General features: G+C 39.8%; 1 protein-coding gene across 8 annotated transcripts in view; it reads left to right on the top strand.

Annotated features, from left to right (window-relative positions):
- The window catches only part of CACNA1D (calcium voltage-gated channel subunit alpha1 D), a 313,335-nt gene that overhangs the window by 102,668 nt on the left and 197,006 nt on the right, over positions 1-13,661 (top strand). For all 8 annotated transcript variants that reach the window (XM_050960583.1, XM_050960577.1, XM_050960575.1 and 5 more), the window contains exons 4-6: positions 4,242-4,381; positions 11,138-11,280; positions 12,856-13,008. In XM_050960583.1, the coding sequence (XP_050816540.1) occupies positions 4,242-4,381; positions 11,138-11,280; positions 12,856-13,008 (436 nt within the window). The remainder of the gene's footprint in view (positions 1-4,241; positions 4,382-11,137; positions 11,281-12,855; positions 13,009-13,661) is intronic.

Here is a 13,661-nt window from a genome sequence, read left to right as displayed (position 1 = left end):
TCACTTGCTAGGATCACCTGGGCATAGCTCACCTAATCAATTCCTTGCCATTGCAAAGGTACTGGTGGTATCTCAGTCTTTCCAGTTCTCTGCATGTAACACACAACAGGTTTGTCTTCTGAGATTGGAAATGCTTTAGTCTAACTAAAACAAATGGGCTCAATATAGAGGTAACTGGGTGAAATTTAATGGCCTGCAATATTCTGGATGGTATCAGATTAGACGATATATTTGTACCTTCTAGCCTTAAACTCTGAAAATATAAAACTATGAAAAATGTCATAGAGCATCATAAAATGAATTTAGCATTTTTGGTCCATGTAAATGCTTTTAAAAACTAGTGAATAAACACACACAATCTTAGAACTTGCATATCAACATTGCTTGTGAAAATATAAAATGGATGAGCAGAAAATATTTATAGTCTTTCTATAGTTTATGGTTTAAATAATGTAATAATTCTGGTGTGAGAATAAATGTAGAAATAGGTACAACTGATTTTTATTTCTGTATGATTTATTTGTGAGTTTACAGTCAGATTATGAGTTATGTTCACGTGGGTAAGGGTTCGTAGAATCCACTCCTTGATTTAATATAATTATTGATTCAAGGTTTGCAAGTCCTTGTTTTCTTTTAAAAGCTGTGAACCCAGCAGAGAAGCATCAATTTATTTTGCCTGATTGAAGACCTACTAGAAAAGCATGCATTCAGAGGTTCTACTCAAACATTATTAGATGACATTATGGTAACAATGCTGGGGGTAAGAGTGGAGTAAACAAAATGAATACAGTGGGTGAAGTTCTCTGCTACGCTCAGCTTGTGCTGGGTGCAGCAGAGTAGGGGAGCTGTAAGAGAGCTTGCTGTGGCCCTGACGTGTTTAGAGCAGCCTGAGGACAGCTCTAATTTGAGCCAACTGACATTAGTACACAGGGGACCATATGCCAGCTGTGAATAGCTGGAGTGTAGCACGCTCAGACTACCCTTCTTCCTTGCCCCAACAAACCACCTGAACTAGGGGATGTGTGAAGGGAGGTGTGGGAGCTGCTTAAGTTGACTCTATGTCTCCTAGGGAGTCCCTCCAACAAGGGAATCTCCAAGAGAGGGCTTGTAGGTTGTTTTTGCTTCCACTTATGCTAGCCTAGATTGTAAGGAGTTCTTCTATCTCCAATATATAGCACAGATTTTAGGTGAGCTGGAAACACTTCTAAAAACATAACCCCTAAGACTATCATGCTCACTTTAAGGGGTGGGGGAAGGGAGGAAGATTTGTAAATCTGTAAGAATTTGTGAGGTTCATAAAGGCTCAAACTCCACAAAATAGATCCTTGCTCAAATGTTGTTTCTCTTTACCTTGTATGCCCTCTGTGCTCCCCCCGGCCGTCCCCCGGTGATGTCCTTTTCATTCTTCAGTAAGAATGTAAAATATAATCACACTGAAATGGTAACATATTTTTTCCTCCCTAATCTGTTAAAAAGAACTTATATTTTCATGACAATAAGAATGATCACCTTTGGGTTTTGTTTTTTGGTTTTTTTTTTAAAGAGCTTGACTTACATCAGATACCGCATGCATGGAATGTTTGCAATACTCTTTAGCAGATAGCAAATGATCCTGCTCCCATGAAAGCCAAGTGGATGTAAAGAACAATTAAAAGAAGTGAAGAAGGCAAAAATAGAATTATGTAAATTATTCATAATTTTATTTTGAATATCTCTAAAAGCACCTTTTCCATTTTATTCTGCTCCCATTGAAGTCCATGGGAGGCTTGTAGCTGACTGGTAGTAGGAGTAGGCCCCTACCATAATAAAATTTAGAGATGGAAGAAGTCTTTTAGATCACAGGGCACATCCCATCAGAAGACCAGGATTTCCTGACTGCCAGTAGCTGCTAGTTGCTAATCATAGCAACTGATGCATTATCTGAAGCAGCTCCACAAAAAGAAGCTGTACAAATTGTATTAGACAACACTCTCCATCTCTTATGATTCCACGTTTCTACTTACTACTTGGGCTACTAATATGTATTTCATCTGTAACAAATGGCAACAATAATATTGTTTGCCTTCCTTTTGTTCTCTTATACTGTGTAAACGTTAGGCTCTGCCAAAACTTGTCAGTATTTTTACAGTGTATTTCTCAGGAGTATTGATAACATGTAAGAATATGTCTCCATGCCTTCCTCCACAGTTCCCTCTATGCAAAGAACTGCTCCCCAACCCCATGCACCAGTCTTTTAGCTTCCTCCTACAGCCCTATTTCATCCTCATTGTTCACCCCCAGCATTACGGGATCAGGAATAACATTTACAAATAAAAACCAAAGGCGGATAATCATTTCTCTGTGATATGTGCATGGATCTCCATATTCCTGTGCTGGAGAGCAAGATGCCTCTGTGGCATGTTCCCCCACTGCCCTACATCCTGCAGAGGACTCTTAAAGGGACCAGAGGTCTACCATACAGAGGGTTAAGGAGGAGGAAATCTGGAGGGGAAAGAGAGGTGGGAGAATGTGAATAAATTTCCATCCCCACCCCCCACCCCCAAAAAAACACCCTAAAATTAATGCAGCCTGATGTGATTCAGTGTTTATACAGTACCCACAGGAGTCCCCTCAAGTAGGGTTCCAGAGGGCACATGGGGCATCCGCCGGCAGAGGAAGCGCTGGCACTATATCTCCTGGAGCCATACTGCCAGGCATGATAGAGGCCAGGGGGCCCTCTGCAGTGGTGAATTTTGAAAAGTGGAATGCCTTTCTCATTGTGCAGAGGTGGAGAGGCAACCCCTGCTTTTCCAGACAGATCAATTTGGGGACTGCCATCCAAGGAGAAGCTCCCACCCAACTCCAGGCAGTTTTCTATGAGTGAGGACAATCCCCCACTCCCCACCACCTAAATTAAGCCACTCCTCTGGGTGTCCTCCCAATGTCGGTCTTCTAGATTGGAAATTACTTGGTCAGGGATTGTCTTTTTATTTGTTTGTGTATGAGTATATCAGTGCTGCCTAACAAATAAATAGCTAATAATAATATGTATCTTTGTGTGTGTTGTCTGTAATGTTTGAATAGATAGTGGAAGGATGTAATCATTCTTGAGCAGTTTAAATTTCAAATAGTTAATGTTATTTATGACTGTAGTGAACAATTGCCAATGAATTCCTAAATGAGTATAAAAAATGTTAATCGTTCTCTTCACGTCTTGTTTTCTTGGCTCCAACCCTTGTGTAGCTGCAGACAAGTAAACAAAAATGTTATATTAACCGATGAAGTGATGATTTCAAAATGTGAAAAGAATAGATGTGTTAACTGATCCATTTTGATAGGCAACTCTTTTCACAATTTACCCCAACCCAAATATACTAAATATTTGTTTAATAAAGAAAATAGGAAGCCTCTAATAGAAAATATATAACCCAATTAGCAATGAAAATATTAAAATAAATTCAAGGTACATCTCTAACCATATTTAAAATGCAAGTTTTAATAATATGAATAAATGATACATTTTTCTAAAAATACATTGGGGCAAATTCAGAATTAAAGTGTAAGTTGGTGTAACACAGAGCCCCTTAAACTAACTTAGGCTCCTTTATATTATGTTTAGGCCAACTTACATCCATTCTGCTGGTGGGCTGTGCTGATGTGATGTGTAACTTACTTGCTGTTGTAAGAAGGCATAAAATTAAAGTATGATAAGGGCCATATGCCATCCTTCTCCTTAGACACAGCACCTCTGATTCCTTTACACATCAATAGAGTGGAAACAGTTAGGATTTATGGATTCTAATTGAGTTTAGGTGAATGTAAGGGAAACTAAGTTATACCTCTTTAATTAACACTCTAAGGACCCAGTCCTGCAAACACTTAGGCATGTGCTTAACTTTATGTCTGTGAGGATTCTCACTGGCATTAATGGGGCAACTCACATACATAAAGTTAAGGATGTGCATAAGAGTTTGCAGAATTGGGACATAAATTTGGACCTTTGACTCCAAAGCAATGTCAAAACAAGGAAATTCCCGTCTAATTATAGCCAGTGGTATTGACTGGTCTAAATATTATGTCAAATGGCATGAAAGGGCTGTTTAGATTCAAAGAGAGAGACCATCTTGAGGCAGTGTGTCTTCCTAATGCTGATCGGTATGATGTAATTATTCAATGATCCATATTAAGCTTTCATTAAAGAAAGAACCTTTTACATTCCTTCATCTTTTATTCTAATACTTGTTTCTCCTCCTCTTTTTCAGGAAAAAGTGGAATATGCCTTCCTGATTATTTTTACAATTGAAACATTTTTGAAGATTATAGCATATGGATTATTATTACACCCCAATGCATACGTTAGAAATGGATGGAATTTACTGGATTTTGTAATAGTAGTAGTAGGGTAAGTCATTCATACTTCACTTTAAACAAGGCTTTAAAAATATTGTTCTGAAAACATGGTATTGTCTTTATGACAAGGTAGCGGTATGCCTTATTCTGATGGGACTAAGGGATGAAGCCTACTAACTTTTGCTCATACATAATTTATTGATCAGCTCACATGAGTGAAGATGCAGGATAAAGCCCTAAAATGTTTCCAGTTCAGAATGAAGGAACTTGGGCTATATTGTACAATCAGCCTTAAAGCAGAAGACCACAATGCATTCAAGGAGTTCGGACTAAAAGTGGATGGCATAACAAGGTCCAGTATTAGAGCCCTATCCTGCAAATTCTTGTACATATGAGTTGTCCCATTGCACCCACTGGGACTGTTCATATGAGTAGAGGTTTGCGAGGTTGGGTCCATAATCCTTCAGGGCTCAGCTGTACCTTTTAAGCACAGCCCAGTGTTGAGGGTGCTTGTAGAAGTGCACTGCCCCACATGCATCACCGGAAAAGCTCTGCCTGCTTCAAAGAGACAGAGTACCTGCTACACCTCCCTGGCATGAGAGGGAGACTGGACACTTCTATCCCCTTTCATGGGATGCAGCACATTGGCCCCTTCCCCACCACACAGCTGGACAGCATGATGCAGAGGATAGGATGGAAATATGACTCTGTTTACATTCAGCCCTTCCTGTCCCCTGTGGGGTGCCATGAACCCCAAGGGGAGTAGTGAGGGAGCATTTCCTGCACACCCCATTGTGCAGGAACTGCCCTTCTGCCTAGCCCACAAGTGTGTGGAAATTCCTTACACCCTCCTCATTGTCATTGTGTAACTGTGTAAGGGCTATGCAGCATCTGTTCCTTGTTGTGTCAGCAGGTTTTATATTATCAGTTAGCATTGATTCTCTTTGTGTTACATGCTGCATTAGGAGATCCTATGTTGAGGCATCAAAGAGTTAATTTTATAGCATATATTCTGTTTTCCCCAAAATATGCAAATATTTTCTGATCAGACTGAAATAAGGAATTTTTTCAATAGTGAAGATCCTGTTTAAAAAAAAAAAAAGATCATAGTGAAATGCTCTGCCATTTAACATCACTTGAAATATTGCTGCTGACTTGCAAAGAAAGCCTTGGCATGCAATGTCTCATAATGCATTTTTAAAAATAGTTTAAATGATACTCAGAGTTTGCCTTTAACTGAAATGAGCCAGGAATTTCAGGGGGAGAGAGAGAGTTTCTAACTCACATCATTGAGGTAATGAAGGGAAATGATGTGTTTTAATGGGAAAGGCCAAGATTTTGAGGAAATAATTGTAATTACGAAATCTGCTGTTGTTTTGTGTACATGTAAATACCCAATATTCAAATATTTTTAAATAATGAAAATTATTGAAATTATTGTCATAGTACCAGTCTCCTGGCACATTCTGGGCCATGGTTAAAGTGAGAGTAAATGGAGCAACAGTAAAAGTTTCTTTAGCCATATAAATAAAAACAAAGAAAGAAGGGGAACTGCTGAACACTAAGGATGAGTAGAGATTAAAGTTAATGTAGGTGTGGGTAAACATCTTATCAAATACTTTGCCTCAGTTTTTAATAAGAGTAATGAGGAGCTTGCAGACAGTAGGAGGGTGGCTAATGGGAACAAGAATATGGAAATAGAAATTACCACATCTGAGCTGGAAGCCAACTCAAACAGCTTAATGAGACCAAATCCGGGGGCCCAGATAATCCTCATCTAAGAATATTAAAGGAATTTGCACATGAAATTGCAAGGCCAATAGCAAGGATTTTTAATGAATCTGTAAACTCGAGGGTTGTATCCTGTGACTGGAGAATTGCAAATTATAATACTTATATTCAGGGGCAGCTCTAGACATTTTGCCGCCCCAAGCATGGTGGCATGCCACGGAGAGCGCTCTGCCGGTCACCGGGAGGGCGGCAGACGGTTCCAGTGGACCTCCCACAGGCGTGCCTGCGGAGGGTCCACTGGTTCCGCGGATTTGGTGGACCTCTCGCAGGCGTGGGACCAGCGGACCCTCCACAGGCACGCCTGCGGGAGGTCCACTGGAGCTGCCTGCTGCCCTCCCGGCGACCAGCAGAGCACCCCCCACGGCATGCCGCCCCAAGCACGCGCTTGGTGTGCTGGGGCCTGGAGCCGCCCCTGCTTATATTTAAGAAAAGGAAAAAAGTGATCCAAAAAACTACAGGCCCAATAGTTTGACTTCAATTGTACTCAAGGTCTTAGAACAAATTTTGAAAGGGAGAGTAGTTAAGGGATAATTGGGATAAAATACAACACTTCAATGGTTCTCAAGCTTTTGTACTGGTGACCCCTTTCACACAGCAAGCCTCTCAGTGCGACTCCCCTTGTAAATTAAAAACACTTCAAAATACATTTAACACCTTATAAATGCTGGAGGCAAAACAAGGCCTGGCGTTGATGCTGACAGCTCACGATCCTCTCATGTAATAACCTCATGACCCCCTGAGGGGTCCCTAACCCCAGTTTGAGAATCCCTGTACAACATAGTTTTACAAAAGGTAGATTATGCCAGACCAACCTGATCTCTTTCTTTGAGAAGATAACTGATTTTCTAGACAAGGAAATGCTGTAGATCTAATCTACCTAGATTTCAGTAAGGCATTTGATGAAGTTCCACGTAGGAAATTATTAGTTAAATTGGAAAAAATGGGGATTTATATGACGACTGAAAGGTGGGTAAATAACTAGTTAAAAGGGAGACTACAACAGATCATGCTGAAAAGTGAACTGTCAGGCTGGAAGAAGGTTACTAGGTCACTACGAGATCCTCAAGGATTGATCTTGAAACTGATATTATTTAACATATTCATTAATGACCATGGCACAAAAAGTGGGAGAAGTGGGAGTGTGCTAACAAAATGTGCAGGTGAGGCAAAATTGGGAAGTATTGCCCATATGGAGGAGGACTGGAATATCGTACAAGAAGATCTGGAGGACCTTGAAAACTGAAGCAATAGAAATGTGATGAAATTTAATAGAGCAAAGTGCTCGGTCATGAATTTTATGGACTAATAAAAAGATTTTTTTCTATAAGTTGGGGATGTATCAGTTAGAAGTGACAGAGGATGAGAAAGACTGCAGTACTGGTTGATCAGAGGATAACTGTGGTGCAGCCAATGTGGTGCAGGCATGAAAAAGGCTAATGCAATTGTATGGTACATCAGGTGAAGTATTTCCAGTAAAGATAGGAAAGTGTTATTACCATTAAACAAGGCACTGGTGAGACCTCATCTGGAATGCTGTGTGTGAGATTCTGCTCTCCCATGTTTAAGAAAGATGAATTCAAACTGGAACAGATACAGGAAGGGCCACTAGGATGATCAGAGGAATGAAGAAGCTACCTTGCTAAAGAGCCTTAAAGAGCTTAGCCTAACAAAACAAAGGCTGAGAGGAAATATGATTGCTGTCTATAAATACATCAGAGGGATAAACACCAGGGAGGGAGAGGAGTTATTTAAGTTAAGGGCCGATGTTGGCACAAGAACACATGGATAAGTTTAGGCTTGACATTAGATGAAGATTTCTAACCATCAGAGGAGTGAAGCTCTGGAACAGCTTTGCAAAGGGAATAGTAGGGAGCAAAAAACCTAACTTGTTATATGACTGAGCTTGATAAGATTATGGAGGGAATGGCATGATGAGATTGCCAACAATGGCATATGGTCCATCAAAGTCTGCTTTTACCAACTATCTCCAATTGCCGGAGATAGGATACTAGATGGGGATGGCTCTGAAGTTACTACAGAGAATTCTTTCCCAAGTCTCTGGCTGGTGGGTCTCACCCACATATTCAAAGTCTAACTGAATACCATATCTGGGGTTGGGAAGGAATTTTCTCCCAAGTCAGATTGGCAGAGACCCTATGGGGTTTTTTTTGTTTTTTGTTTTGCCTTCCTCTGCAGTGTGGAGCACAGATCACTTGCTGGTTTGAACTAGAGTGAGTGGTGGATTCTCTATACCTTGAAGTCTTTAAATGAAGATTTGAGGATATCAGTAACTCAGCCAGAAGTTATGGGTGGGCAAGGTTCTGTGGCCTGCGATGTGCAGGAGGTCATGACTCAGGCTCCTAGGTTCTACAGTAATATAAATAATAGATAATCATCATGTAATCAGGATGTGCATCAGGTCAAGTGATCCTCAACAGTTTGGACCCAGGGCACATGGTGCTTGGTGAGGCCTTTCTGTGGTGGGGTGCTTCATGGGCAGGTGCTGCGGACTTCACACAAGGGAGCTCCTCTCTCAGACCAAGCAATCTTTGGAGTAGTGTACCCCTTTGTGTCCCTTATCTGGTGGCTATGTGATTACTGTAGCCCTGGGCAGTTGAGCAAATCCCTAAACTAGCACACCTCATCTAACCTTGTTACTGGGGGGCATGGGTGTGTCTTACAAGAAATTCTCGTACATCTCTGTGAGTGACGTGTGTGTAAGTGAGTGTAAAGGAGGATAAATTAGTGTAAGGGGAGGTCTGTGTCATACCATCTGGTATGTCACCTCTATATTTGGCCTTCTGTCTCCAAAATATCATGTGATAACAAGAAAATTACCACTTACTTATAAAAGAGTAACTACAACTGGCTAAGTTTAATTACATCAAATGCTAACCCTGAATCCGCGGTATATAAGAAGAATTGGATTGTGTCCCATCAGATACTCAAAGCCTCATTCTATGACCCAAGTCCCTGCCCTTTCACCAGTTCAGAATAGGAAGGCTTGGTGTACCAGGTTCAAGCCACGTAGTCAAAGATCCAACCCAGCATACAGAGTAAAAGAAACGCTCAGAAAACAGGTCAGTGGCTCACAGGAAATGCAGCACTCTTATCCAAGCACTCTACTTTTAAAATAATCAGTTACAGAACATGATAAGCTAGTACAGGGCCAGTTATTTGGTTAACTTGCACCTTTAAAAGAGAAGCCTACTGAAAAATTGATTTTTGTATTTGACCCTTTGTAAAGATGGAATCATCTCTAGATATCATTCCTTTTGAATGGATTTGTTATGGAATTTCATATTTACATTTTAATAGCTTCAAAGGAGCTGCCACTGGTGTCCAGCACTAGATACATTAAATTAAATGCTCTTGCTATGCATTGTCAGAAGAAAATGTAGTGGCTCCAAAGGCAAAATCATGACAACCATTCCAAAATGCACATCTATAAGACAAGAAATTATGGTGCATATACAAAAGGCAGTTTTCTAACATAAATAATTTGGACATTTAATTAAAAGAATATTAAACGGCCTTAGTACACAGTATTGGATAGTAAATGTTATGTTTTAAAGAAAATCAAGGGCTTGATGGCTTTATAGCTTGATGGATTTGACAGGAGTGATATATGCTGGCAGAACTGAAAGCCAGCCCTGCACATTTTTCTCTGTCCCGACTCAGTCAAAACTCTCATTGAAATCAATCAGTTTATGGATTGCTTAGAGAATAATCCACACACTTGTTTAGTGCCTGGCCCTGCATTCTCTTTTCAGGCCAAATTTCCATTGTTCTCAATGGGCGCTTTACCTGAGAAAAGAGTCCAGAATCGAGTCCCAAGGGACGAAGCTTGCACAGCATTTTACTATACCTGTGGACCTCTAATTTGAGGAATTACTTATGAACCGAGTACCTGACAGCATTCCCCCCACTCAGGCCCTGATTTCGGCAACATGCTTAAGCATGTGCCTAACTTTAAGAACATAAATATCAATGCGATTACTCACATGCTTACAGTTAGGCCCATATTTAATTACCCTGCTGAATCAGGGCATAAACTGTTAAATGTCTGCATTCTGCCATCTCTTAAAGTATGGGGGTCTCTAATTTGTGTAAATTCAGTGGATCAGATCATGACCCCAGGATCTAGGAGCTCCACAGATGATGGGACAGACTGGGGAAGTTTTCCTGACAAAACTCAAAACCAGAGAACATTTTCCTGCTCTCAGGTGTATTTTATAAACCTAAAATATAGGCCAAGTTTATTGAAATTTTTGCTGAGCTTGGCTGAGTTCTGATCAGGCATTGCATGATAGTTCTGTGTGGAAAACTGGATGATGCTCACTATGGCTTGCATGGCTCAGACCTGAAATCTAGCAAAACATGGAAGCTTTCACAACGCAAATTGAAATATAGCATGCAAAAATGAAACAAAACGTGAGACCACCGCTGACCTTAACCATCTGCTTCAGTTTTAACCTTTATGGTTACTGAACTTCCATTCTGACACTATTTTAGTAAATGGCTTCTGACAGTTAAACACTTTATGAAATGTCTGACTGTAAGGAGAATATTTTTGTGTTTTTTTTCTTTTGCTGACTGTTTAGAATGTTGAACTGTAGTGTCATAGGGAATTCATATAATCCACACGGTTTAAAACTGGGAGTTTCTTGTCATTATCTATTTAACGTTCTAACAGAGACTGATTTTGCAAACCTCACAATCTGAAATGTTTGAACAAAAAGCCATGATAAAGTAGTTTCATCTGTGTAAAACTGGCAGAGACTATATACTAGCAGAATATCCACTAAATTAACACTGTGTGATCATCCCTCTCTTGGGCGATTAGAAGCTCTTGCACTTCATAACCCTCGTATCATGATTTAACATATAAGTATATGTCATTTCAACAGCTGAACAGATTTTCAGAACTATTCTCAGTTCAAGCAATTTCCTAACACTTTTGATTACTTGGTAAATGGACGGTGATAATGACCTTTCTTTTTTTTTAATTTGGTAGATTGTTTAGTGTAATTTTGGAACAATTAACCAAAGAAACAGAAGGAGGTAGCCACTCAGGTGGCAAACCAGGTGGCTTTGATGTCAAAGCCCTAAGAGCCTTTCGTGTGTTGCGACCTCTCCGGCTTGTATCAGGAGTGCCCAGTAAGCTATTTTCTATTTAATTCTGTTGAAGTGAATAAAATAACCATTCCATTGTGTTATCTTTTCAGATTATTTAACCTTCTTGCTCTAGAGAGTAGAATAAAAGTGACAGGGTAACGTTGACTTTCATTATCTGGTTATGTAGATAAAATGTGTTTCAAGATGTACGATATCCTGTTTGAAATAGAATAAGGGATTGTGAACTCATTCAGTGTATGATCGTCTTACACAGTTCACTAGCCAGACAGAAGAATACATTTAACTTTTAGAAGTTTTATATGAAGTAAATTAAACATCAAAAGCAAATGCATCAGAAAATAAAGTTGAGATTTTTGATACCCGGATCCTGGGAAACATACTGTGTAGCTACTCCTAAAATTGTCCATATGCAGGTATGCCAAAGCAAACAACGTTTTCTGCCCTGCCTGCACGCAGATAGCTCCTGTTGATCTTAATGGGATTTACTGATGCTTACACCACAGGGAATAAAAGAGCAATTTCCAAAAGTAGGAGACTTGAAAAATAGAGCAATTATTTTAAAAAGATGCTTGAATTTTCTAATTATCATTTCTATTTCCCTTTCATGCATTACTAATTATTGGTGTTTTGAGTTGAAAGAGGCCTCTCTGTTTCTCAACCCAGCTTCCCACGTTTGATCCAGCAACAAATTAATAATGCTGTGTTTATTACATCATAATGTGTTGCCATGGAAATGATAGTGATGACACAGATTTAGGAAAATAACTTCAGTGGGGAATCAAGCAGAATGGAGGTAGAGGGGAAGGGTATGCTGTGATGTGTAAAGCCTTTGTTTAAATACAAGCGAGCCATATTCTGCTTCACTGATACTGGGCCAGCCCCCAGTCACTTGAGGCTTGAAGTGCTATCAGTGCAGAATTTAACCAATAGACATTTAGGGAAAAACTATAAAAATGATGTGAAAGGTAAATGAATGTGTCCAAGTATGTTTATATTTTAAAGTTGTTTTTGGTTTATCAGTTTTAAAGATCTTTACCATACAGGTGCAGTGCTCTCTAACAACACTGTAAACCTTCCAGACTAAATGCCTAATCCTGCAATGAGCTCTGTTCAGATGGACCCTCCTGCACCTGCCTACCCTGAGCTCATTGCAAGATGACAGCCTGAGCACAGGATTTTTCAAGATTCTTCAGGCGATGTAAAATCCCAGCACCACATGGAATTCATACTATCTGATGAGTATGGATTCTTGTTGCTGCCTTTCAGGCATTGCTTTCTATTACATTAGCCTAGCTGAACACAGACGATGTTCACTTAGAATTTTGCAACAGAATACAAAGCTTTAAAAATTTTTAAAGCAGCCTGTGCTTGGACATTCACTTTTGAAACTGAGCAGCTTGAAAATTCTGGCTGTGAGCTGGTGCAGGAAGTTTTTGGTGTGTTTTGTTCAGTGGAAACCATAGATTCACCACACTTTTAAAATTGATGGCATTTCTATGTGTTTCTAATTGTGTCATTGCAAAAGATTTCATAGTCAGGAAAAGTTAATGCTGTAGAAAGTCTAACTCACTGTGTGTGTGCTTTCTTTTTTTTTAGGTTTACAAGTTGTCCTGAACTCCATTATAAAAGCCATGGTTCCCCTGCTCCATATTGCCCTTTTGGTATTGTTTGTAATCATAATCTATGCTATTATAGGATTGGAACTTTTTATTGGAAAAATGCACAAATCATGTTTTCTTGTTGATTCAGGTAAGTAATTAAGCCATTAATTTACATAAGGGACCAATCCTACTCCCTTTCAAGTCAATAGGACTTCAGTGGGAGCATGATAAGGCCCTAGATGTTAAAACTACTGTAAATCTTCGTTTCCATAAGGTTGCATGATTGTAGGAAAAGCATGTTAAATTTTAAAATGCTAACTAAACAATAGAGCCCTGATACTTGCTATGAACTGATCTTGTTTTTAAAAAAAATGTAGCCAAAAGGTCAGCCCAATAATGTAGCGACAGCCTACAGTGGGAACACAGTAATTGGATTTCGAATCCCAGACTAGTGAAGAGCTAGTCATATCACGGAGCAGACATTCCCTCCTGAGGCAGAAAGCTGGCTGTCTCTCTGCTTCAGCACTTTGGGCGGCATGATTATAGGAGCAAGCCCTGAGATTAGTAATAGAGGAATCCAATCTTCCTACATTCAGATGTAGGTTTAAATGATACAGTGAAAATATTTGGTATGGGACATCTTCGGAGGAGTGAAAGATCATCACTAGAGAAATGAAGTTTTGTAAGCAGGGTACATTTCCACCAGTGAGGTCTGGAATGGAATAGACTAAATGCAGGATCTAGTCCGGGACTGCTTACCTGCTGAGAGGAAGGAAATTGTTAATATGGGATGGAAAAAGG

This window comes from Gopherus flavomarginatus, chromosome 6 (assembly GCF_025201925.1).
Source record: "Gopherus flavomarginatus isolate rGopFla2 chromosome 6, rGopFla2.mat.asm, whole genome shotgun sequence".
NCBI classification, from domain to species: domain Eukaryota; kingdom Metazoa; phylum Chordata; order Testudines; family Testudinidae; genus Gopherus; species Gopherus flavomarginatus.
This window is presented reverse-complemented; position numbering and strand designations above follow the sequence as displayed.